We start from the raw sequence: 26,269 nt of genomic DNA, 5'->3' as shown, positions 1-26,269 counted from the left end.
ACAACTTAAAGTTATAGAGAATGAAAAGTGGAAAGTGGAAATACAACTAAATACAATACAAATTGAACAGCAGTTAATACCAGCTTATTAATGTTAATTATTTGTAGACACTCATTAATTAAATAGTAATTTTTTGAGACTGTAACTACTTTGATGTAGTTGTGAACTCTAAAAGGTACTACAGTGTTTCTTCACAAACTACAGAAATAAAATCAGAGAATCTGTACTGTGTAAATAACAATTACGCTGTAACATTATAAAATTATAAAAATAAAATTCATGTGCATGTGTTTTGTTTAATGTGTTGTTCAACAAATCATCATTAATTTAAGCTTTGTTTAAGCTTTGATTTGTATTCTCACTCTGCCCCTGTAAATAATTTATCCCCATAGTGGAGAAATTAGCACCTAAAGAGCCAGATATTTTTCTCATGAAACTATCAGTGTGTGAAATATGAAACAAATAAGATATTTTCATGACATATGATAAAGTCAAGAGGCCGTAAAACCATGATCTCCATGTGATACACTCTAAATAAATAAATAAATAAAAGTCCCTTATTGTGTTAGTTATAACCTATTTCACCCCTAATATTAGACATATCTGCATTAGGTCCATGTTTGTATGTATGTTTTCAGCACATTCTCGTGTTATTGGCCCTTTTCACAGCAGACATTTTGTTTTAATGTACAAAAAATAGAGATGATGATGATACCCTAAAACCGAAGCAGTTAATTCAGACCTCATTAAATTTATTATTAATACAAAGGCTTTTTGTACTGTGACATGTAAAAATGTTTAATTTGATTACCTGAATCCCATAAAATGAAACCCCCAAAATTAGTTTAACCAATTTATTATTTTATTTATTTGACAATAATTTAAATTCAAGTTTATAAAAATTCACTAACATTTGACCAAGTTTTGGTTATAAATTTTTATCCTACTTACTTATTTACTAATTGTAAATATTACGATAGATTTCCAAGTTACAGTTTAGCTAACGAATGTTTACTAGTTTCTAACTTCAGCCTTAAGTTACAGTTTAGCTAACTAATGTTAGCTAGCCTATGCACCCTTTCATCTCCAATGTTAGCTTGTCATTTCATTTCCAATACAAAATGCTATGTAATGTTAGCAAACTCTGGTGCTCAGTCATGAGCAGTGAGACAATGAAGGATTAGTTGTTGTAGAGATAAGTTTTGACATCATTATAGAGTTTATTTTTTCATTTCAATGGTTTTTTGTGGCTGTGGTGGTTTCTTTTACCCTTTTACTATTAGCTTATATAATAGTCAACACCTTTGTTTTCTCTCAGGAATTCAAGTATATTTTTTTGTACTCCACTGCATTCATTTGACAGCTTTAGTTAAACAAGAAACATATTGTAGAAACTGTAACACTAGGAGAAAAAGTTGACTCCCCTGTCATTTTATAATTTGCACTCTGATTTACAGTGAATAAGCTTACTCCTGTTTTTCCTTTATATTTATTCCATGTTTATAGGAGCTGGTGATGGTAATGGATGGCCTGAGGGTTCTGCCTTATCTTCTGTCCTGTCAGAATAAACGGTGATGGCACCGCATCTTCATTACTAACCAACACAACGCAGAGCAGCATTGCTAAATATTTCCCCAACAGACCACAAATACAGCGTCAAACTTGGCAGCTGCAGCTCATCGGCGCGCTCAATAGCTTCGGAACTTTCCGGTCATTTCCGCCGCGGCATCGTCTTGCCTCCATTTTGCTCTGGTGTGTATGTGTGCGTGCGCAGTGTAGGTGTAAACTGGAGAGAAAACAGGACCGAAAGCGGACGCATTGCAAAATCTCTACAGAAATGGACGGGTAATGTTTTTATCATCGATGCTAACTACATCTTGTTACATGTTGAGGCGGCACACAGCACCGACTATGTGAAATGCGTCATTTATAGGAATAAGGAGGAGTCGTATGCGTGTGTGAACGGGTTTCCATAGCCACGCGCTCCCTTCCATTAAGGAAGTGCCTAATGTTAGCACGTTAGCATAACTTAGCTAACGCCCTCTCTTTATTACATTACCTGCGTTGTAACTTATATTTGATATAAATGCTTAGCGTACATGACGACGTCCTGGTGAGACGTGTTGATACAGTTCCATCACCCATTCCTTCTCCACAGTCGTATTTCACAGCTCTATGCTAATGAAGCGGCTAGTGATGTTTAGCAAACCGTTATGCTAACGAATCTACAGTGCCGTTGATCCTTTGTGTTGTAGCTAACGGACTTAGCTTTAGCTGACCGAGCGGCTATAACTACTGAACCTGAAATAGCATAAGATGTAACTGGTTTTAAATTTACATGTGTACTAACACTTGTTCAATCCAACGTTAGCGAAACAGTACGGTTGAATTCATACAAATTGTTAAACGGTAACTACCGTTACTATTTTACTCCAATAGCGATACAATGGGTTGGCCATAATATGAAATGTTACAATAAGTCTGGTAGGGTGTGTCATTCAAAGAATGTAAGTTGACCACGCATTGGGAATGAATGAAGCATGACCTCAGCCTTACTTGAGGATCAGCCCCCTGGGGAAGATGGAACCCTATAACAGCATCATTCCAGATAGTTTAGATGTGGTGAAGAATAGAGGTTATACAGACACAGCTTTAACGTTATAGATATACACACATAACTAAATGGTAACTTTGATACATAAGGGGGAGAGTGAGTTCTAAGTGTACTGATACTGAGGCATTCTCTTCAGAATGAAAAGCCTGGATGTGTATTAGTAGGTATTACTCTATGAAGAATATACAATTAAGGATCACCTTTGGTTCACAGTGGGACTAATGATATTATTGTGTCTAAGTATGTGGCATCAGATTTGAACATTTCTGTGTCCTCTGGCTGACTAACAACAATCTGTTTAAATGCTGTCACAATACTTGGTATTTTCTGATATACAGTATATGATTAGGGCTGCACCATATGGAAAAAAAAAAAAAATTATTGCGATCATTGTGGCAGATATTGTGATTGTGATTTTATATTATATTCACTGAAAAAAATTTTAAAATGATGATGTGATTGTTGTTGGTCTTGTACCAAACAAACATGTTCCTTTACACCTGGTGAATATGATTTGTAGGCCGGGGCGTCTCTGTAGCACCACAACGCTTATGTTGCTAACGATGCACAACACATTGTGACACATTTTACCTTTATCAAAAAAAAAAAAAAAAAATTTTTGTTTTCAGCTCATGCGATTTGGATATTGCACCTATTTATATTGCGATTCAAATTATATTTTGATTAATTGTGCAGCTGTATATATGATTTATCAGAACATAAAATTGGCACCAACAATTTACACTTGGTGAAGACACATTAAAACTGTCAAACGACTTACAGTCTACTTCAGACCAAATGATTGACATCAGATGGTTCTGACAGAATCTTGCTTTCTTATTTTGTGTTTAGTTTGTTTTGTCTTTCCATTTTAAATCATTTTGACCAAATGTAAATTCTTTCTCTTTCAGCATCGGTGATGTTGCAGTTGGAGTGAAGGTGGGTTTTCTCCTAGTGTTCAATACACAAATCACATGAGCCTGATTTGGACACTGTAGGTGTTTTTTTGTGGCATTATGAAACAGCATCCACATTTTTACTTGCATACTGCTGCAGCTGAACAACAGCTTCAGATTAGACCACAGATATTGAAGCAGCATTAGTGAAGGTCTCAGAGAGGGCAGCAGTGACTGGTAAATAGCTATACATCTGAATTTATTAAAAGAAATCAGCATTGAGTGGACATTATTGTTGTAGACATTTGTAAACCATGTTAATTTACCTGTAAGACCCACATTCTAATGTCTTTGTTCATTGTCTGTAATGGGAAAACACTGGATGAGTTGTACTGCCCTGCATTTCCACCACTCTCTACTTCTAGTGCAGTTAGTTTTGTGGTTTGAACGTTTTGAGACAAGACTGAGTTTGTATGGTTTAAACCTTGCCATGCTGTTGCTTTGGGTATAATGACACAGGAAATAATGCAGTGATTGTAATGACAAAATGTGAGTCAGCCTTTTAGACTGATGACTCAAGTCATTGACTTGAGGGGGCAGCTCCAGAAACTGTGATTCTTTTTTAAAAGATTTTTCTGCCTCAGTTACTTCAAATGAAGCAGTTTAAACTTCTGCTAGTGCAGTAAATAGTGATTATTTTCATTATCGATTAATCTGCAGATTGTTGTCTTGATTAATTGGTCACTCATTTACGCTATAAAATGTCAGAAATTTGTTACACATCCCTGTCACAGATAACCAGAGATTTGTTAACAGCTCTAAATCCAAAGATATAAATTTTAGATTTGCGAAGACTTGTGGCTTAGTTGATTAAGAGGAAATTAATTGGCAACTATTTTGATAAGTGATTAATCATTTAAGTTTGTTTTTTTTTTTTTTTTTTCCCAGCCAGTTTGTTCTTTTATTTGATTTTACTCCAGGTTCTCAAATGTGGAAATTAGCTGCTTCTTACATTGGATTTAATTAAATATTTTTGGGTTTTGTTGCTGTTCAGAGAGAACATGACTTTTAACCATGTCACTATGGGCTCTAGTAAAGTGAGGAGGGAAGTTTTCATTCATGTTTTCTGATGTTTCATAGACAAATGATTAATTCAGAAAATGATCAGCAGATTAACCGGTATGGAAAATAATCGTTAGCTGCAGCCCTCATTAATTTATCATATAAGGAAAATGTTCATATTTGAGACACTTTTGGTATTTTTTGTCAACATTTCCAACACATTCAAAAATCATTGTTGATCTTGATGATCTATGCATCCTCCCTCTTTCCTAAATCTGACTTGTAATGTAATTCTTGGCATGTTAATTTGTTGGACTGATGGTTAATAATAGATTTACAGTAGATTCTACAGAACAAAAGAAAGAAAAATCCAAAATGGAGCGCTGACTTAGCCTGAGGTTACTGCTGTGTTTTAAACCTTTTGTAACACAATAAATCAGCGTGAAGTTAATATAAAGAGACACGCCATGAAGACATTTCATTTTAAATTCCTTTTTTGACAGCGTAGCCGCACGTTAACACCAGAACAATCTGATTTCTTTTAAATATAAGACTGGCTTTAATGAAATGGGTTGGGCTTGTGTCCCTGCTGATCACTAAACAAACCTGTTTCCCTGTGTAAGTGCGTTGTTGTTCTGGCTACCTAACCAGATTTGTTGAGTGCCAGCTGCAGCACAAAACAAAGTTAAAGTCCTCTTTTCGAAAGGAAACGGAACAGTGATAAAATACTGATTCCTCTGATATGGTGGTCTTTGCCGCCCTTTTTATTTCATCAATATTTCAACGTCAAATACAAAACACAGAGGACTGCCAGCTGTTAGGCGAGAAATCATGTCTTGGGATTCTTGTAGCTCGTGCACTGCATGCTCACATTTTGACCTAAGTCAGACAACTTTATTACCCTTTCAATTTATTTGTGACATGCCGCTGTAGCAGGGCCTACAACATCTAGTTTATCGTAACCATAAAGAATGTTAGTGACAGAAGAACAATTGGTTCAAATTCAGTCAGACAGAAACAAGGAGAGGGTGTATGAAGCTATTATAAAGTTGTGTGTGTAATGGGTCCCCAGCCAGGTTCTTCGTCATCCCATCAGTCAGGTTTAAGAGCACAAGGCGCCCGTCAGCTCCAGCAAGCCTTCTGGGACCTAGTATAGCTCAGGATGAAATGACACATCTTGACATCTTAAATTCAGCAAGATTAAACCCACACCAGCAGAGGAGGAGTCGGACCACTCTTCTGCTGCTTTATGTCTCTTTCCACTGACTCCTCTGCCCCCCTTTTGTCCCTTTAAACTGTCTTCAGAGAGCTGTTTTATTGTTGTCTTTGAGGGCCAGTCTGGAAAATGAAAATAGTTTTCCCCCATTATTTCACAACCATGTCTGACTGTCTGTCTTTGTGATTTTTTTTTTTGTTCGCAGAGAGGATCAGATGAGCTGAGTATGTACAACAGTCCCAACTCTGGCATGAGCAGTATCAGTGGTGAGTTCGTTCCGACCACCCCTGAATAGGGAGGGGATTGACAGAATTTGCATGAAGCCATTTGATCGGTAGTGACAGGTGGCTTTAAGAGGAATCAAAGGATTAATAGGTGTTTGAAAAGTGAAACAGGCTGCACGGGTTTTACTGTTCTCTCATGGGAGCTTTTTAGTGTCTGAATAACATCACGCTCCTCAGTAGGTGGGCACCCACACACCACAGCATGTGACTAGAACAGACATACTGGATACCACTGCATTTTAATGCCTGCTCTGTAGATGATGTCAGAAGCATCTCGGAGAAAACTGCAGAATTAAGGATGACTGTTCACACCGCTGCACAGAGAAGACGTGTACAGTTAAGACTGTTTCACCAAATAAGGAACAATGGTAAAGGCACACACAAGGGTTTTGGGAGATTGTCTCTTTAATCAAAGTCCCAGTCGACCACCGCTACACATCCAAGCTAATGTTACCCGAGGGAACTGTTAAATAATGTGAGATCAAGATTCTCAGGCTGCTTTTGTGTTTTGGTAGCTTTACAATATCAACCATCAGTGATCTTGAATAACCAAATGGTTCATTTTCATTTAATGCAGGACTTTAAACGTCCTGTTATGATAGCTCTCAAAAAAGAAAAGATTAAATATGAGCAGGTCAGGTGTGAGACTAAACCAAGTTGTTGTTGTTGTTATTATTATTATTATTATTATTATTATTAATAATAATAATTCTGTTCTCAATAAAACAAAACTTCAGATGAATATATCTGAGCTATACAAAATCTTACAGTGGTTACTTGGTAATAGTGTGAATACATTAATAAATAAATAGTCATTAGTTCACTGTAGCTATACATCTCATTATTGTGACCACATGTTGCATATGTGAAATTCTTTATTAACAAATCATCATTTTTCTGGGCTGCAGGGATAGAATATCAAGACAAACGTCAACAGTTCGCTGGCTTTTAGATTAGTGTGATGAACATTAAATTATGTTTCTATTGTATCTCACAGTGTTCTTACAGTTAGAAAATGACAGTGAGTGACTGAGTTCTGCCACCAGTTTCATGTCAGTGTGTGCTGACACGTGGCTTGGAGTTAGATGACAGGCAGGTGAGTCGACCGGGTCAGACTGGTTCACAATTAAAGATAATTCCTGAAGAGAGAGATGATCCCAGGCCAGCACTTTAAAGATGTGATTGGGCACCTTTTGTGTTGTCATATTATCACTAGAATAAATATTACATTCATTTACTGTAAATGTGTTTGTAATGAACCTACATAGACTAATTGATACCAATCCTCATCTACTTTTTGATAAGTATTTGTTGGCTACAAACATTAGAAATTAGAAAAACTTAACGCACTGTCAGACAAATTACTGCTTAGCTAAAGCTGCTGAGCTATTCAAAGGTGCAAATCTTTTACAGTAAACTGGCTAAAGACTGGTTTACATTCTCTCAGAACTAGTTCAGATGTGTTTCTAATTGATTTGAAAGGCCACAGTGGATAGCAGAGTGAAGACTGGCCGTCATGGAGAGAGAGGAGACGTGATGTAGTTTTAAAATGGGGATAATGGTGCCAGACAGCCAGACAATCTCTCCTGGGAGATTTTCACTCTGTAGCACTTGGTTGTTCTTGTGAGAAGTGTCACTAAATAGTTTTGTAACAAATAAAAAGAAAAAAGACAAAATAGAGCTTGATGCCTGGCTCCTCTCTCACCTCCACACAGGTGACCAATCACAGCATGAAGTAGGTGTGGATGGTCGGACGCTGACTCCCACTAATCCTCCTAATAAATGAGTCTATAGACACGGGGCTAATTTGGCTCAACTGTTAAATACAGTTAGTATTTATTTTCAGCTCATTCATTCACTGTTAGCACAACAAGCTCCATATGTGTGTTTATTGAGGATTAAAAGGGAAGATTTCTGAAAGTTTGTATTCTGCTTGTTCAAGATTATCGTCTCCCCTACTGATGGATTAAGGGTCAACAGGCATTGTCGTTGTCAACTCAAATGAAATACAACCTCAGATCTGTGGCCTCTGCACTGTTTACAAGGCTGAGCTCCACACACACACACACACACACAGCCATCAGCAGAGCAAATAGTAACCGACACAGAGCAGGTGAAGAGAGAGGCGGGAATCTCCACTGAGAACCAGGTCTTTAGTGGCGTTCCCGCTCCTCAGCATGCGACTGGTTATTGGCAGTGATTGTGGGCTGAAATTCTGTTATCAGAGCAAGAACAATAATTTCATTGTGCTACTTATTGGCCAGTGATATATATTGGCCGTCCGTCATGACGTGCATCTACTTGTGCAGCAAATTTCTTGGCTGCGTGTTTGACCAAAGCGATCGTTGTCTGGAGGTTTGCCTCCGTGATCAACTAGTCACAACAAGATTTCAGGCCCAAATCCTTCAGAATAAAAGCTTTTGTTTTCACAAATGGAAACAGTAAATTTGGTCCAGTCCAAGCACCAATCACAGAGCTTAAAGAGTGGACAAAAATCTACACTGTGTATAGAGAATTGTATCAAAAGAGTAAATGTTGCCAGTATACAGATAAAAGTTAAAATTTCATTTCAATTTTATTTTGGTCCTTATTAATATTTATAGATAGTAAATACACATTATAGAAGCAAAACACGCCAATGAAAGGTGTGGGCTGACGCCATAGCTTTTTACCACCTCTCTACATAATGTTACCTGAGGAGGCAACCCTCTCACTACAGGCCAATGTATAATCAGAGAAAGTTGGAACAAGGACCAAAAACAGAAATAAACTTTTCACCACTAAGATTAGACATCAAACACTAGGACTTCCAGCCTGTCAAACATACAGAGACCAAAAGAGAGAAAATAAGAAAAAAGGAAATAAAACAACTTTGACTGCTACATTTATCCATTGATAATGATCATATCTCAATTTTATATTTATTTATCACCATATATTAAACATTTTTTAAAAATGACCAAGTGAACTGCACAATCTTAATTCATTATCACAACTCATAGATATGCATCTTCTTTTATATTTGTCCTTACACCCCCACTATATTTACCCAGAGCACAGTCTCCCAAAACTACTATTCCTCTTACAGCATGAACATGTTAACACTGAAATACTGAAACTGATTGTTACAGCCCCAACAACACCACCAGGAACTACCACTGCCATGTGTGGAGAGCAAAACTCACAATGAATTTATGTTAACACTGTGTGTGTATCCAAAGTCTGATATATCTATGGTATCTTACCATGAACACACACACTGTAGTTTATTTTGACTCCGTCAAATATCCACCATCCTGCTGCCAGGAATACAACAGAGAGCGCCCAGTCCACAGCAAGTACATCGTTTCCTCCTGTCTGAGTGATGTTTGCTAAAGACTGCAGTGAACAGCTGTTTTAGGAAATTATCTAGTGTTTTTTAAAAATGAAAGTATATAACTGTAAATCAGTTTGAAAGAATTATGGCTTCAGTAGAAAACAATGAGCTCAGACAGAAAGGAAGTCAGAAAGTATGGGGATTATGGTACGGTTTACAGACTTAAGAGATGGACTAAAAACACGTAGTTGGTTTTGGTCTTTTCAAGGGATTTTTTGACACTAGAAAAATACAAACTGTTGCCATCTTTATCCATTAAATGAGGCAGACTGTCCCTGTATTGATAAGTGCAGTTAATCAGTGCCTATGCTAAAATTGTAGACGGGGCTTCCAATGGCAGTGACAGTAAAAAGCTCAGGGTGGAGGAGGCCCCTCCATCTCGTGTGCTCCACATCAGGAAGCTGCCCAACGAGGCCTCAGAGACTGAAGTCATCGCCCTCGGTTTGCCTTTTGGCAAAGTCACCAACATCCTCACACTAAAGGGAAAGAACCAGGTGAGTGGAAGAAACTGATAACATGGCGAGATTGTAGATTTTTACGATGGTACTGAAATTTTTAAAAACTAGTCATGGAGAGTATTCTTTCCCCTGGAGAACAGTGGTCAAATTTTTCTCGTCTCGTCAAGTGTCAGCTGACATCTTGCTGTACCACACAAGCACCGTGGACACAGTCGCTCTTACTATCTCAAAGTGCATCTGAAACATGCCCACAGCTCCATAGAAAGGCTGGCCAAAAGCCTATTGTGTGTCTGCCGAGGAGGGCGGGAGAACATACTTGGCATTTGTCCCCTAGATTCCTGTCAAGTGCAGCTACTTTGTTCTGCTCACAGTAGCAGCGTCGGCGTGTCTGTTAGTGTTGATCGATCGACAGCTGCCTCATCTCAACGTTCAGACGATTCGTCTGTGTTGGACTGATAACATTTTACCACAGTGGTGAATTACAGCTAACGCACTTTGCAGTATTGACCTCTGGCATAGAGGTGATGTGTCTGAGGATAAGCCTGTCTATTTATCTGTTACCGATTTACATAAATGATCAGATAATTACTTCCTGAGTGAAAGCGACGTTGATGGTTTTTGTTTTCTCTGCTTCCAGGCGTTCTTGGAGATGGGGACGGAGGAGGCGGCCATCACTATGGTTAACTACTACACCACAGTAACTCCTCATATCCGCAACGTCCCCGTCTTCATTCAGTACTCCAATCACAAAGAACTCAAAACTGATGCTGGCAATCAGGTAGGCCTGCAACTAATGATTATTTTCATTATCTATTGATCTGCTGATTGATTTTATTCCTCCGTGCCAGTGACAGTCAGGGCTGGAGCCATATTGTTTTCAGGTTGTCCGTCCATCCGTTCTCCTGGACACGATATCTCAGTAGCACCTCGACGGAACTGCTTTAGATTTGGCACAAACATTCACTAGGACTCACGGATAAACGGATTAAATTTAAATTAAATTAGCCGTTACTCAAGATTTCACAGCATTATGACACAAATCGTTAATATTTTTTATGACTCTGGGTAAACAGGGATGTGACCTGAAAGTAGTCTGGAAATTCAGCTCTTTTTTTCATTGCTTTATTTTAATCACAGTTTATTGCAATGTTATCAGTTTTTTTTTTTTTTTTCTTTTCAACTCTCATCCCAGAATTAATTTGCATCCTCTCTGATCATATTGTTATCGGCCCCGGAACGACGGGGGGCCCTTAAGCTGGAGCCCTGCTTGTTATGTTTTCAGCGCATTAATGGTTATTAAAACGGGTTATCCTCTCGTCTGGCGTGCTCCATTGTAAGAACCAGTGATTGACAGCTTGTGTTTGGCCGTAGCGGACTCAGGCAGTGCTGCAGGCGGTTTCAGCAGTCCAGTCCGGTGGGTCGCCGAGCTCAGATGTTCAGGAGGCTCTGGCCGCAGCCTCCAGTCCCGTGCTGCGGATCATCATCGACAACATGTTCTACCCTGTAACGCTGGATGTGCTGCAACAGGTGTGGGACAGTTTCTGTGAGAAAGAAGTGGTTCAGTTGTCATGTTAAGAGTATTCAGAGTAAGCGTTTGTGTTTTCTTTGTTTTGTTGGCAGATTTTCTCTAAGTTCGGCACAGTCATGAAGATAATCACATTTACTAAGAACAATCAGTTCCAGGCTCTTCTACAGTTCAGTGATCCTGTCAACGCACAGCAGGCCAAACTGGTGAGAGGTCATTTGCCTGCTGCTCCGGGTAGTCATGTGATGCAGCTTTGTTACTGTCTGTTAGTGCTTTGTATCACCAGCTGTAATAGTTGAACACAGAGGATGATGATTTTTCTCCCTGCCAGGCGCTGGACGGCCAGAACATCTACAACTCATGCTGCACGCTGCGTATCGACTTCTCCAAGCTCGTTAATCTGAACGTCAAGTACAACAACGATAAGAGTCGTGACTACACGCGGCCCGAGCTTCCTGCTGGTGACGGCCAGCCCAGCATCGACCCCTCGGTGGCCGCCGCCTTCAGCAAAGACTCCAACTCCCTCCTCGGTAAGATCCCAGGTAGATCACACTTTTATATTTCTTCCTTTTTATTTTGTTTTTGTTATTATTACCCTCAAGCTAAATGCTTTAACTTGTGCTAATGACCAGACAGTTCTGAAGTACGCAGCTATGTGATTAGACTTCACATGGTATGGATTTATTCTTATGAGACTTTGATCAGACTCAGGTTTGATTCATCTGTAAACACTTTAAATTGAGGTGATACAAACTGTTTGGTGACTGCTGCTGAATTTCTTGCCTAGATAGAAAACACCAAAGTTATTTTGGCTGGTGTAAAAGTTGCGTCCTCCTCAGTGTTGTAATGCAGCGGTTCAGTGGAAGTGCTGCTCTCCATTCCATGATTGTTTTGTCTCCTTCCTGTCAGGAGCCCTGAACCCTCTGAGCGCCGCAGCAGCAGCTGCTGCTGCTGCAGGGAGGGTGGCCCTGGCTGGACAGACAGGGTCCAGCGGGGTCCTGCTGGTCAGCAACCTCAACGAGGAGGTCAGTAACACTCATCCAAACACCACCAGTAAAATGGACCGTCTAAGGCTTGAACTCCATCACTCCTACCCGCCACCTCCATCCCTCTGTTCTCTCTTTATTTTTTGCTGGTTAAGCCCAGTCGTCCTCCTTGTGCTACCATTTTCATCGTCTGGTGTCTGTCATTCAGGATACATGAAGAAGGTCCATGGTGGGATTTTTTGCACATATTTGACCAGTTAAACTTAATGGTGCACATTTACATGTGATCTTGGACAGTTTCATCTTAAGTTCAGTTTTATGAAGTTAAATATGAGACACTTAAAAAATGAGACTCTTCTGTGAGATTCAGTGAGAATGAGAGGGAGGTTTTGTTCACCCATAGAATTATTTCATCTTTTTAATTTACAAACTTTCTCTTTGTAGTCAGACTGAAAATATCCAGGAACATCCTCCTGTGTTCTGTCGAGTCTGAGGAGCTCAGAGTTTGTGTAGGATTATTTGTGATAGTCACTAATCACTGAACTGTCCTTGGGCACGACTAAGGAATCCAAACCTCTTTGATAGAAATGGACTGGTCCTCTTGTTATTCCACTTATTTTTAATATGAAGCAAGATTTTTTTGTCTAACCTTTCCTTTGCTGTATTTTCTAGTGTCCTTTACATGCCCAGGGCCTTGCTGTTGCTTTTTTTTCCTTTTGGTCAGGACTCATTATGTCCCCGTAAGAGAGAGGGGGATTTGTTGTTTCTGTCACCACACTAAAACCCTCCCCTCCTCTCTCCTCCGATGTTCTGCCCTTCCCTCCTCTTGTCAAACTGTATCTAACTCAGCTAACTGTCTCTCTTCTGTTTTTCTCTCTAAGCTCTCCTCACCTCTCCTCAGCTCATATGAAAGCTCATATGAAATCATTCTGTGGTCTCCTCGCCTGTGTTTCAGTTCTGGGAACAAATACCTGCCTCTCTGAAATGCTCACTTGCCGTCTTTTCTCCCTGTTCTTCTGCCTTTTCTCTTTTTTTTTCTTTTTTTCTTTTTCTTTTTTAAACTGTGACTTAATAGCATCTAATTTGTCCCACCTAATGTCTCTCTCTCCTCATCAGTCTGTTCTCTCTGGCTGTGAATGAGTGTGTCATCCTGGAGCCTCTGACAGTATCTGAACCATTCGAACTGAACCTGTGATGTTAAGATACTGTGCTTTAAGCTTTCTTTTAGCTTCTTGGACTTGTGTGAACGCCACCGTTTACTCAAGTGGCCTTCACATCAACTCTTGCATGCCTAAATTATACTGCAAAATTTTAACTGCATGGTCTCCTAACTAATTTTCCCCCCTCAGCTTCTCATACTGTCGTAGCCTCATTCTCCCTCGCTGAAAGATTGTAGATCTTCAGATGTCTGACCTGCTGCATGTTGTTTTTATCCCATGGTTATGACTTTATATTGTTGATTTTATTATGATTTTGACGAGAATGTACCTTTACCCCATGCTTGTCCAGGGTGAAATACATTTGGCACAAGTTATTTGCTGTATTTTGACTAAAGAGAACATTGATCCAAGCCATTATCTCTGACCAAACTACCTGCATTATTCCAGTGTACTGACCTATATTTTATTTTTTGTCCCTCCCCCTCCTCACTTTTATTTTTTATTTTCCCCCCAATTTGCATTTGCCTCCCTATTCATCTCCCCCTCTCTCTCTCTGTCTGTCTCTCTCTCTCTCTCTCTCTCTCTCTCTCTCTCTCTCTTTCTCTCTCTCTCTCTCTCTCTCTACTCCCACCCCTCCTTCTCCCCTCCATTCATCCTGCCTCCCCCCTCCCTCCATGTGCTGCTGGGTAATTTTTAACCCCCTCAAATCACCCCTTCCACTTCAACCTCCTCCTCCCCTCATTAACCACCTCCCCTCCCCCCTTCAAAACTCCCCCCACCATGACTCTTCTGCCGCCTGCTCCCCTCCTCCATGACCCACCACCTCCATCACTCTCCGGGGGGAAAACAAAAACCACCATTCCTCCTACCTACCTCCGTTCTGGATCGATCTGTCCATCTCTACCTCCGCTCCGCTCCGACTCTTCTACCTCTCTACCTGTCTCACGCTGCTTGTTGCTCTTCTCTCCCTCTAAAGATGGTTACGCCCCAAAGTCTGTTTACCCTCTTCGGTATGTTATCGTTAGCTCTCTCTCTCTCTCACTCTCTTCCTCTCTCTCTCTCTCTACCTCTCTTTCTCTCTACCTCTCTCTCTTCTACCACCTCTTTTTGTTCTATTTCCATTCTATCTTTGACACATTTGTCTTTATTATTATTACAATTATTATTCTTATCATTGTTATTATTATTATTATTATGACAGTCTTATGTATCTTTATTTGAGAGCAGTAGCTTGTACCTTCTTGTCCCCTGTTTATTGGTTTGGGTTAATGTTTATTACTTTGCCCTAAATTTCATTTTGTAGTAATCAGTTCATTTACGGTTAAGTCTTAATTATTTTTGCATGGTGTTTTTATTCATAGCATCTGACTCAGCTTGATAACTGATCTGTTTAGAGGGTGTCTCTTCTCTCTTTCCCTTCTTTCTACACCTCTCTCTCTCTCTCTCTCTCTCTCTCTCTCACGTCCTCCTCACTCTCTGTCTCGTCTCGTCTTCAATCTCTCTCTCTCTCTCTCTCTAAAAGTCTACTGTAAATTTCTTGTGTGTACGCTGTTCTCTCTTCTTTGCTTCTTGTCTGTAAATATCCTTTTCTCCAGTGCTAACTTTTTAATTGTCTAACTGTCTGCTCTCTCTCCACCTCACCTCTTCTCCTCCTCCTGCCTGCGGCTTTAATGCAGGAGTGTATGGGGATGTCCAGAGGGTGAAAATCCTTTACAATAAGAAGGACAGCGCTCTCATTCAGATGTCGGACGCCAACCAGGCCCAGCTCGGTAAGCAGATGTCATACCCAACCAAGCTCGGTCATGCAGGTCTAAATAGTCTTTAATCCAAGTAGAACAGCGCGATACGGCCTAAAATAACTTCATCATGATGCACAATATATATCTTGATATTATGAAATCTCCTCTAAAGCACTTCGATTTAACCCTTTGATGCTTTAAATCACAGCAGCATGATGATTGTAGTCCCTGCAACATCAGTCTGCATTAAAACACTGTTGTTTGCTGTTTATTCATTAGTGGTTTCTGTTGGATTTTAATTTTAAATTTGCAAAAACGGGGGAAATCACAACCAGGTTCAGTCATTCTGCTTGAGACGGCGAAAAAGTTCATCGACAAGAATCAAGAGAAAGACGTTTAAACCAGAGCTGCTTCTGTTCAGGACCAATTCACCCACCTTCATCTTCAGTTACCGTTTCTCAACCACAGCCAGTATTAACGGGCAGGTGCTGGTAGGTCGCAGGAACAACTAAAGTATAAGTCAAATGTAACCACGGCGCACTGAGACGACGTCACCGTGACTGGTATTGAGAGCGAACAGCACGTTTCACCTGCGGCTTCTTCAGGTTCACTCTGTATAATCAGAGCGTTCACAGGTGTGATAAATCCATACTCAGAGGTCACATGACCGATCATCATGGTCTTCATTATGTCATGATTCATAAACATCTTACAAAGGTAAACATTTTCCCAAAAACATGACAATAATATATTTATTATCAAAAATCAGGGTATTATTAATATTCCTAGAGTTACACAGTTTTAACAAGAATAAGAACTGACTCCTATATACACAACTGACTGCATGAACACATTATTCACAGAGGCAGACTATAGGTCCTGCAGCTGTCCCTCTACATCACATCGTCCACCCCTAGATCCAGGTAGCTTGGTACTGACTCAGTGAGGCACTAGACAACTCCTGCAGCATCATCTACTTCTCTGTTGGCAGTGACTGTAAGGCAGCTGTCATAAGCAGAGGGAGTATTACTTTATAAAGAGCTGTCATCACCTGGTGCAACCAGCTAAGTGACTGTGTACATTTTCACTGTAACAGCACAAAGTGTTTTGTAACTTTCAGGCCTTAATGAGCCACTGAAGCATTAACTGTGTGTAAGCAGTTCTGTTTGTTCAGCTGGTTCATTTCAGAACAGGATGTAAACACAATCACTGTTTCTCATTTGGATATTGTTCTAGTTTTGACTGTGCAGTTTTCTTATTGTTAGAACAGCCAGTGAACACCACATGACGGGCTGCAGCATCATCATCGTTACGAACCTTCCTTTTCTTTGTAACGTCCACAGCGATGAGCCACCTGAACGGCCAGAAGATGTACGGGAAGATCATCCGGGTGACGCTGTCTAAGCACCAGACGGTGGCGCTGCCTCGCGACGGCCTGGACGACCAGGGCCTGACCAAAGACTACGCCAACTCCCCGCTTCACCGCTTTAAGAAACCAGGATCCAAGAATTTCCAGAACATCTTCCCGCCTTCTGCCACCCTCCACCTCTCCAACATCCCGTAAGTACCACGCCAGCGCAGGAAGAAGCCGTGACAGTGAGCCAGGTTCACACTACCAGGACTTAAAAACACCTGTCAACATGCAGCCTCCATAATGATCATGCAGTTGAATCAACACGTTGACAGTATCACCTCCATGAAGGAGGGTTTATTGCAGGACTGTTGTGTTAGACTGCATTTGTTTTAGCTAGGTGTTCCTAATAAACTGACAGCTGAGTGTGTTTTGTCTCTTCCCTCTGGTGGTATCGAGCCATGCAGGCTTTGTTTTGATTTGTTCAGATATAAAATCTCAGTGGAGGTGAATGGGATTCTGCTTAAAGCATTGAAAAATGTATTATTATCAGGAGACAGCTTTCATAAGAACTGCTCAGTGCCAAAGATCGAGTCCCAGTGAAGTCTGTGAGTGACTCCTGACTCTCATCTGTGGTTTCATCTGAACAGACAAGATGTGACGGAGGACGACCTGCGGCTGCTCTTCTCCAACGCTGGAGGCACTGTGAAAGCATTCAAGTTTTTCCAGTACGTACGCCTGAAAGAATCATATTTCTGTTAGTTGTTAGTGTTGGAGATCCTTCAAAGGATCCGTCTTGGTGATTTGAATTTAGCATTTGTTGGTGCAGTTAGTTTCCTGTGCTCCTCACACACTGTGTCACATGTTCCAGGGATCGTAAAATGGCTTTGATCCAGATGTCGACGGTGGAGGAAGCGATCCAGGCCCTGATCGACCTTCACAACTACAACATGGGAGGCAACCAGCACCTGAGAGTCTCCTTCTCCAAGTCCACCATTTGAGAACGTGACCCACACACTGGTGACAGTTCCAGGGTTTACTGTCTCAGAGCCGGTCAGCAACCTTTCAGACTGTGTCTGGACACTGGGGGGGGGGGGGGGGGGGACCACAGTGATTTCATCAGTTTTGTTGTTGGGGTTTTGTTGATCCTGTCATTCCTTGAGAGACACTGAAACCTTTGACTTTCATCCTTTTTTTAAAGAACAGTTGTTGCAGAATCTGGATCCTCCCAGCTGTTCTTAACTGTACCTCTGTATTTTTATGTCACAGATATTGACATGATTGATTGTCCTCCTGTACGATAGTTTGATGTAGATCAATGTTTAATTCTTGATTTAGTTGAAAAGATAAAGTACTTATGTGCCTTACTTGACATTATCAGCTGTTTATACAGATGGACGTCTTCATTAATACCCTCCGAAGCTTTTGAGGCACATTGGTATTGAATATTTTTGGGGGCTGGTGAGAACACAAGCTGTTTTGTCATCCTCTAGACATTATTACAGTTTTTGAAGCTGTGCCACCAACCAGGCGAAGCTGTTCTGTTCTGTTTCAGAGTTTTAGATTCATAACATTTTCTTTTTTAGTCTAGCAGCAGGAGAGAGGAATATTCCTGAGGAAACATGTCAGAGTTTTTACAGCAGCCTGTGACAGGCAGTTTAACTTGAATTCCATTATTCCACAAGTACGTTCAGTGCGAGGTTGAACTCCCCCAGTTTGGGCTTCACAATTCATGCTTAAGACGAACTATCACAGCGTGGCTCACGGCTAAGTATTTCTTTATGTGTGTTTTTTGAAGCCTTCCATGCTTTTCCATATCAGTGAGATGTAATTGTCAGTGACAATGGTTTTCTGAGCATGTGTAGTGACGATAGGATCTCACATCAGAAAGTGTTGCATGCTGTGGAAGCAGATAGAAGATGAGTCCACTGTGATTTCATTGTCATGTGACAGTTTACTCGAGAGGGCTACTCGGTTGGACCAAAGTTTCTGTGCCTTTAGTTCCTGTTCCTTTAATTCATTTTAACGAGAAAAAAAAAAAAAAAGCATTTGAAAATAATGAAATGTTGATTTCAGGAAAAATGCCCAGAATGTTAAGTGTCGAGTAAATTCCCACTCGTTTTTTTTGATACAATAAAACCTCTGGACTTGAGCGTGTCTGCTCAGAAATAATAGTTCTGTATATTTTTTCCTCTAAGTCTGATTTTCTACAGCTCAAAATGTAACGATTTGGTATAGTTTTGAAGAGGCACAATTAAAGGTTGGATTATTTTCTAACAAGGGGAGGTGCGACTTGGTTTCCTGCTTTTTGAGTTTTCCCTCTCATGGTCTTTTGGTGTACACTGCATTACCTCTGTAGCATGCCTAATAAAACTCTTCTGTAGCTCTGCATTCACCTCCTCTGTCTCTCTCCTCTGTTCTGTCCGTTCGCTCACTCCTCCTGAAGCCGCCTCAGTCCCAGGGTGGGAAGGAAGCCAAAATCCATTTTGGAGACACTTGAAAACAAGCTGTAATAAGCCAGATTGAGCCTCTGATGGTGCTAACTCACAGGACAAGAAGTACATTTTCTTGATGCGTTTCCCACCCTGCCAACTGACACAATCTATTCCTCTGATGTCTCGCTCTTCTCTCCTCTGGTAGGTGCCTAATCAGTCTCTAAGGGCCTCTGCTCTCCTGACAATCTGTCTGATCTATCAGCTTCCTCTCATACCTTTATCAATTACAGCCTCAGTTGTCATTTTTCCAAGCTTTCTGCATGTTATGCTAATGCCAGCGTTGGAGCATCTTTGAGAAACGTTGCTGCAGACACAAGCGGAGGTAATAGTGTCCTGGTGATCCTGGAGAATGTAAACCACTGACCGAAACCACCGCTCAGTCCTTAAATCTTAACACTTCTGTAAACAGCTGCTCAGGAGGAAGAACACACGTCTGTTTGAGTCAAAGGATGACACCTTTACATCCAATTATGACCATTATTGACTGTACTCTCAGTCTCCCACTGGAATCTAACCATCGGTTGATAAAGGTCACAGAGACGTCGCTGGCTGTTATTTAAAGATGCTCCTCACCTCCGTCAGGACTCTGAGGTCATGTCCCCGATAATATCTCTGGCATTTTTGAGATTTAGCAAATTTAAAAACTAATTCCAGCGTTGTGTTATTTGACTTTTGGACGGTACGGTGGGGCAGTGGTTAAGACCGTCGCCTTTCTGTGTGGTGTGTGCTCTGTCCACACCTGCGTGGATTTCCTCCCACAGTCCAAAGAATCACAGGTTGGGTTAAACTCTAAACTGTCCCGGGTGGCCCCCCCCCCCCCTCCTCCGCAGGAACAGCTGATTGGTGGATGGATATTTGAATTTGACCAGCTGCAATCAGGACTTCTACATTAACAGAGACTCATGTGACTCGTTGTAGCTCGCTCCTCAGGTCAGCGTGAGATTAAAGGCTCCAGGCTGCTTAGCACAGACCCAAATGTTTGACCTAACTTTAGCTGTTCAAGTTGCATTGTGGGTAATGCAGGCACCAGGTTGTGATAAGGAAGAATGTGTGGAATAAAAAACACCAAATATCTGCTTCAGCTGCATCGATTTTGATCCTGTCCATTAGACTTGGACCGATAGTCAATAATATTGAATATCAATATATTTCCAGCTATATTCATAACATACATATATATATATATATTTCATATGTATATTTCCTTTTTCTTTTTTGCAGTTTTGCAGTCTGTCCTGCTGCTGAGTCCGACCCTCACCTCACTGCTTTACTTACTGTACATTTCACTTTGACATGTGACAAATAAAACTTTATAAAACTAGAGCTGCTGTTTGCCAGCATCACTTTTACCTAAAACATTACATACAATAACATAATTATATTTTACTGAAAAAAACACCTGAAACATAAAATACAATTCAAACTCCCCCTCTGCAAAAAGCAAAAATAATCCCCACTCATGTGATGTCATACATTTTAGATATTCCCAAACCTCCTGTCCATCATGAGTCTGACAACATTAAGTGAGAACATTACAGCTAAATCAGAGGAGTTCTCTGTACAGCAGCTTAAAGGCAGGTGCTTCCTCATCAGATTATTGTTTTCTTGACGTGGAGACGGTTTTAAAACTGCGTTAAATCCTCATGTTGGGAAAAAGAATAGACTACAACAGTTAACTCAATGATAACATTAAAAATCAAGTAATAAAGAGATGAACAGTTTAAGATACTCCATGGTGTCTGGTTGTGGGGACTCGGACTCGTGACCTCAGTGTTTCATAAATCTTGTTTTTTAACTTTATAATCAGATTCGTTTCACAGGCGGCTTCATTATACAGGAATCAAATAAAAATAAAATCGGTCTCCAGCTACATGTTGGCTTCCTCTATGATTTAAATTATGCACATCCCACGCTTCCTGCCAGTACTCAGCCTGCTGAAATATTTTCCAAGGTTTGGACGTGTGGTGTGTGGACTGAACACAGGGCAGCGGATCCATCAACAGACCACCTCGACTGTAGGATGCTCATTTAGATTTCATCAGGGATGTTCACTAAAAGCTGCAGCAATGTTCATTACAATATAATATATACTGTAATATATATAATGTGTCTTCAGTATACATGAATGTAGGTATGGAAGCTGGTGTGGCAGTCCAGAGTGGGTTCAGTCTCTGATAAAGAGTAATGATAAATGATAAATCAGTCAAATATTAACTGTAAAATAATGTCAGTCATTAATTGCAGCAGGCTGCAGCCAATCAGAGCGTCTGTGTGAAATTAAGCTAATCAGCCGTGTGCTGTTGATGGGTGCAGTCATTGTTCGTGTCAGGCCTCGCAGCACTGACATAAATTAATCAATAAATAATTAATGGAAATGGAATTGCAGAGTAATGAAAAATGACCTCTGCACCTTATTAGCTATAGCTCTGTCACATGGAAGGTAAAATATAAAAATTAAAGCTGCTTGTGCATTAATGTCATCTACGGTTATTTATTGTGAAACAGTGGATTTTTAATCTTGTTTCAAATGGAGAAAAAATGACGTCACAAACAAAAAGAAGCTGCAGCCAAGCGTCAGTGTCTTTGTTTTTACGGTGTGTGTGTATGTGATGTTCTGCTTTAGTCAGTGCTGGACTCTAATTAATAATCTAATCAATTAACAGATGAGCAACCAGACAGTCCTGTGTTCACCAGCTGATCGTAGGTTTGAGTGGTAGTTTGTCAACAGTAGCTACTAACTACCACGTCATAACTAGTTAGTTTGACACTCGAGCGAAGGCAAAGGTTTGTGCAAACCTACGCCCACGCACTAACCTCACCACTTCATTCAGTCACGCCCTTCAGCCGCTTCGATTAGAGTCGACTCAGTCACATCTTCCCGGATGTCAAAGACGTCAGAGACGGTGAGTGTTTCATCATGTGCAGCGTTCAGGTAAAATGGGAAAGAACGTAGTTTCTAACCAGTGATGGAAATTGAGAATATTGTATTTAATAATGATGTTTGTCCATCTGTGATTAACTCTCAAAGATCAGTAACGACTGACGTCTGTTGTAAAGTTTTTTTTCTTTGTTACATCGTCCTAAATCCACAGCAACAAGTCCTCCACCTCTGCAGCAGGCGAACTGGACCTTCGTCACCATGGTAACCATGTGATGACTCCTCGGAGGGTACAGGCCGTTCTTTGTCATGGTTACAAGAACAAACACTCAGGTAAGGTTGTAGAATGGTCACGGATGACAGAAATAAACACTGACGTCGATCTCACAGGGAAACGAAGCAGTCTGTGACGTGAAAGTCAAAGTGAACTTTGTCACTCTATACACAACGTCACCTGATTCGCTGCATCACCTGACTTCCTCCTTTGCTTTCGTCATAACTGCTACGGCCACTAGAGGTCGCCTAACAACAAAACAAGCTGCTGGTAGAGACGACCTATGGCGATTAGTTTCATGTACAGTTTTCTGTTACGGGGTTATGAGGATGTATTTGTAGCGGCCACGAAAAAGTGTCTGACCTTTGCTCTTATTAAGTATCTAATTTTTAAATGAACTGATTGGTTGGTGTTAATGACAGAGCGCTGTTTGACCAAATTAGAATGATTAAATTGGTACAAGCTCTGTTACGTTTAATACATTTAATATGTGAAAAAAAGAAAACACATCAGTTATCAGCTGCCTTCTTCCTGCTGTACGATCTGCGAGGAGAGAGAGGTATGCAGACCCTGAAATTGAAATCTCTACATGTTAACACAGAGCAGTCTCAAAAGAGGAAAAAAAAAATCCTGCATTTTCAATGCTGCTTTTCATATTTCAGGATGTCAAACACTGACAGGAAACTGTTGCTGATTTGATTTCTTCTTCTCTGAGGGAAGCGGCCAAAGTTTTTCCTTTTATGTGCACTGAAAAATCAGGGAAGAGAAACATCCCCTCAACAAGCTGCAGCATAAAGCCCGAGAGGCCAAATGTGTGACGGCGTTCAGACGAGTTCACGTTTGGTGGGATGTGAGAGAAGCTCGAGGGAGAACAGACACATCCTGAAGAACGTGTGTTTATTATCCACTCATCGTTTCACTGTGAACAGTCCACTCTGCCGTCCCCTCACTAACTCCACCCGCCTCGTTGTCTCCTGTCTTTTGCAGGATGAAGGTTTCAGGAGAGCGTCCTGTAATTTCACACCTGCCTGCTCGTTGTGAGCTGATAATGTTGCTGCTCATCATTTGCTTTTGTAAAGTCTACTTTAGTTTTGCAGCAGAGCTCCACTATCTGCCATTTAATACACACGTTTCTGTGACCTGCTGTCAGGTCCAGGCTGGTTCTGTACTCAATACTGATCTCATGTATGCACATTAATCTACGTATGAAGCTACCAGCAACTGGTTAGCCTAGCTTAGCATTAGCATTAGTTTTTTAAAGTAAGTAAAGGATGTGAACACTCCAGTGGGTGCCAGCAGTGATGGAGAAGCTGTTCTCTAACCTCCTTTTGTATTTTCACTTTCCACAGCTTTTATTTTGTCTTAATTATTTATTGATCAGTAATATTTTTTTATTAATCTTTGAGTTGATCTGTGTCTGTGCAGTGTTTCAGCAGAAAATCCACCACATTATACACTTTATTTTAAGATGCACATTTTTCGAAAGCTCTCTGTTATTACAGCCCTAATTTTTCTTGAAATGAGAAAAGAATATATCATTTTTATTACAGAAGTTATTTACAATCCCTCCAGTTCAAACTGGTGCTTCAAACTGGTGTAATTGGCATCCAGTGGAGTGGACGAGCTGCCCACGTGGACTGACAACTGACAGGACTGGACCATCTGAGTGGGAGGAGTGATGATTCACAGCAGTGTCCTGGGTCAGGATGTGATCTGGTAGAACAGGTTGGAAACGTTTGGGGTTCTTAGTTATTAGATATACAGCTACACATAACACATTCATGTGTCACATGATTGAATTTAAGGACATTAATGATTCATTTGTGTTGCAGAAAATAAACATGGTGCTGGAGATTTACAGAAGGTCCACATTCAAACACAAGTGATTCATCACTTAAGAAGCAGTAACAGCCGAACGTTTTAATAGTGAAGGAGCCACTGAAAACCCAGGAGAGAGAAGAAGCAGAGTGATGGAGAGTGGGACCACAGTGTCCTGCCCTGGTGATGCATCGGCCAGACCAGCTATTGATTGGCTCGGCCCCTCTGCCTTGATACATCATCTCATCTTTGTTTAGAGAGCGGGACCCGGGACGCAGGCGCTTCCATCGAAAGCTTGCAAAAATAAAAGCCCCTTGCATCAGTAGTGAGGAGCGCGCTGTCTACGTGATGATGGATCAGGTCATCTGCCGGGTCCCAGGGCCGGACTGTGGAGCGTCATCTTCATCAGACGACGCCTGACAGGATCTCCATCATCACACAGTCATGCCGATGGGCCCGGTCCCTGATGGAGCTGCGGCTGCTTACATCAACACATCGGCAGCAACTTCATCATTTTCAGTCATTTAGAGAGCGACACAAATTGAACCTTGGTGGTGAACTGGGGTCATCAGGGGTCCAGGTCCACAGGGTCCAAGTGTTGTTGAGATACAAGTTTATTGTTGTATTTTTCTTACTGTCAGAAAACACATGCAGAGGATCAGACACTGTGACGGATTAAAAAATGAACACGTAATTATAGACTGGACACTTCCCTCTCCCAGACTGTCCCTAATGATCTGGTGACTGTGAAGGTCAAAGGTCACAGTTTATCAATCCCAGAAGTGACCCCTTGTGCCCTATGGGTAAAGACACTGTCATCTTGAAGAAATCCCTCCCATCAGTAAAGAAATTACCCATAATTCTGGCGGAAAAGTACGAATGTGCAGTGTTGTCTATCAAATATGTCACTTCCTGTCAAAAAAGAAGAAATAACTGCTTTTACTTATGTGTATGTATGTCTTTAAGTATGCCTATATTTGCATATGTATATAGGTGTGTATATACGTGTATATGTATATAATTTTTTCCTTCTCTTTATTTCATGATCAATACATTCTATTGATTATATTAATGATTATATTGTATTTTATTATTGGTATTGTTTACATTTTTCTTCTTTCATAATTTCATAACGCTGAATAATTGTATTGTGCTTTGGGAACACATTAAGAATGTCATGCAAGCCAAAAAAGTCTGGTGAATTGAAATGAAAGAATAAAAATAAAACATTAGGGTATAATAAGGCATAAAAATATCAAAGAACGTCATACTATGATAAAAAGTCATAGTATGGTAAGTCATCAAAATGTCAAAAAACATAGTGTAGTAAGTCATAAAAAATATCAAAAAACATTATAGTATAGTAAGGAATAAAAAGTTATAGTATATTATGTGATCAAAATGTCAAAAAAAGGTCATAGTATGTCAGAAAAAGTAAGAAAAACTAGGTAATATATTGAGGCTTAAAATGTCATTGTAGAGTAAGGCATAAAATGTCAAAAAATGTCATAGTATAGTAAGGCATAAAATGTCAAAAAATGTCATAGAATAGTAAGGCATAAAATGTCAAAAAACGTCAAGTTCACTAAGGCATGAAATTTTCATACTATAGCAGGCAATAAATATGTCAAAAAAACGTCATAGTATAGTAAGGCAAAAAAAATGTTAAAAAATGTCATAGTATAGTAAGGCAAAAAATGTCAAAAAACGTCATAGTATAGTAAGGCATAAAATGTCAAAAAATGTCATAGTATAGTAAGGCATAAAATGTCAAAAAATGTCAATGTCAACAAACGTCATAGTATAGTAAGGCAAAAAATGTCAAAAAATGTCATAGTATAGTAAGGCAAAAAATGTCAAAAAATGTCATAGTATAGTAAGGCAAAAAATGTCAAAAAATGTCATAGTATAGTAAGGCAAAAAATGTCAAAAAATGTCATAGTATAGTAAGGCAAAAAATGTCAAAAAATGTCATAGTATAGTAAGGCAAAAAATGTCAAAAAATGTCATAGTATAGTAAGGCAAAAAATGTCAAAAAATGTCATAGTATAGTAAGGCAAAAAATGTCAAAAAATGTCATAGTATAGTAAGGCAAAAAATGTCAAAAAATGTCATAGTATAGTAAGGCAAAAAATGT

The 26,269-nt window shown here is 40.2% G+C and overlaps 1 protein-coding gene across 3 annotated transcripts; it reads left to right on the top strand.

Moving 5' to 3' along the window:
• Positions 1–1,771: 1,771 nt before the first annotated feature.
• On the top strand, positions 1,772–19,058 carry ptbp2 (polypyrimidine tract binding protein 2). 3 transcript variants are annotated; one of them, XM_022743578.1, is made up of 14 exons: positions 1,772–1,845; positions 3,526–3,553; positions 5,994–6,012; positions 9,770–9,942; positions 10,544–10,684; positions 11,278–11,433; positions 11,527–11,637; positions 11,763–11,973; positions 12,341–12,456; positions 14,554–14,587; positions 15,254–15,346; positions 16,660–16,876; positions 17,318–17,395; positions 17,539–19,058. In XM_022743578.1, the coding sequence occupies exons 1-14, from the start codon at positions 1,838–1,840 to the stop codon at positions 17,666–17,668; spliced, it is 1,515 nt and encodes a 504-aa protein (XP_022599299.1). In that variant the 5' UTR covers positions 1,772–1,837; the 3' UTR covers positions 17,669–19,058. The 3 variants fall into 3 exon arrangements, with proteins under 3 accessions (XP_022599299.1, XP_022599298.1, XP_022599296.1); XM_022743577.1 differs by having other exon boundaries at positions 5,994–6,054; positions 11,763–11,961; XM_022743575.1 differs by having other exon boundaries at positions 5,994–6,054.
• Positions 19,059–26,269: the final 7,211 nt, after the last annotated feature.

This window comes from Seriola dumerili, unplaced genomic scaffold, assembly GCF_002260705.1.
Source record: "Seriola dumerili isolate Sdu_G_001 unplaced genomic scaffold, Sdu_1.0 BDQW01000069.1, whole genome shotgun sequence".
NCBI classification, from domain to species: Eukaryota; Metazoa; Chordata; class Actinopteri; order Carangiformes; family Carangidae; genus Seriola; species Seriola dumerili.
Note: the sequence above shows the minus strand (reverse complement) of the source record. Positions and strands in the feature narration are given on the sequence as shown.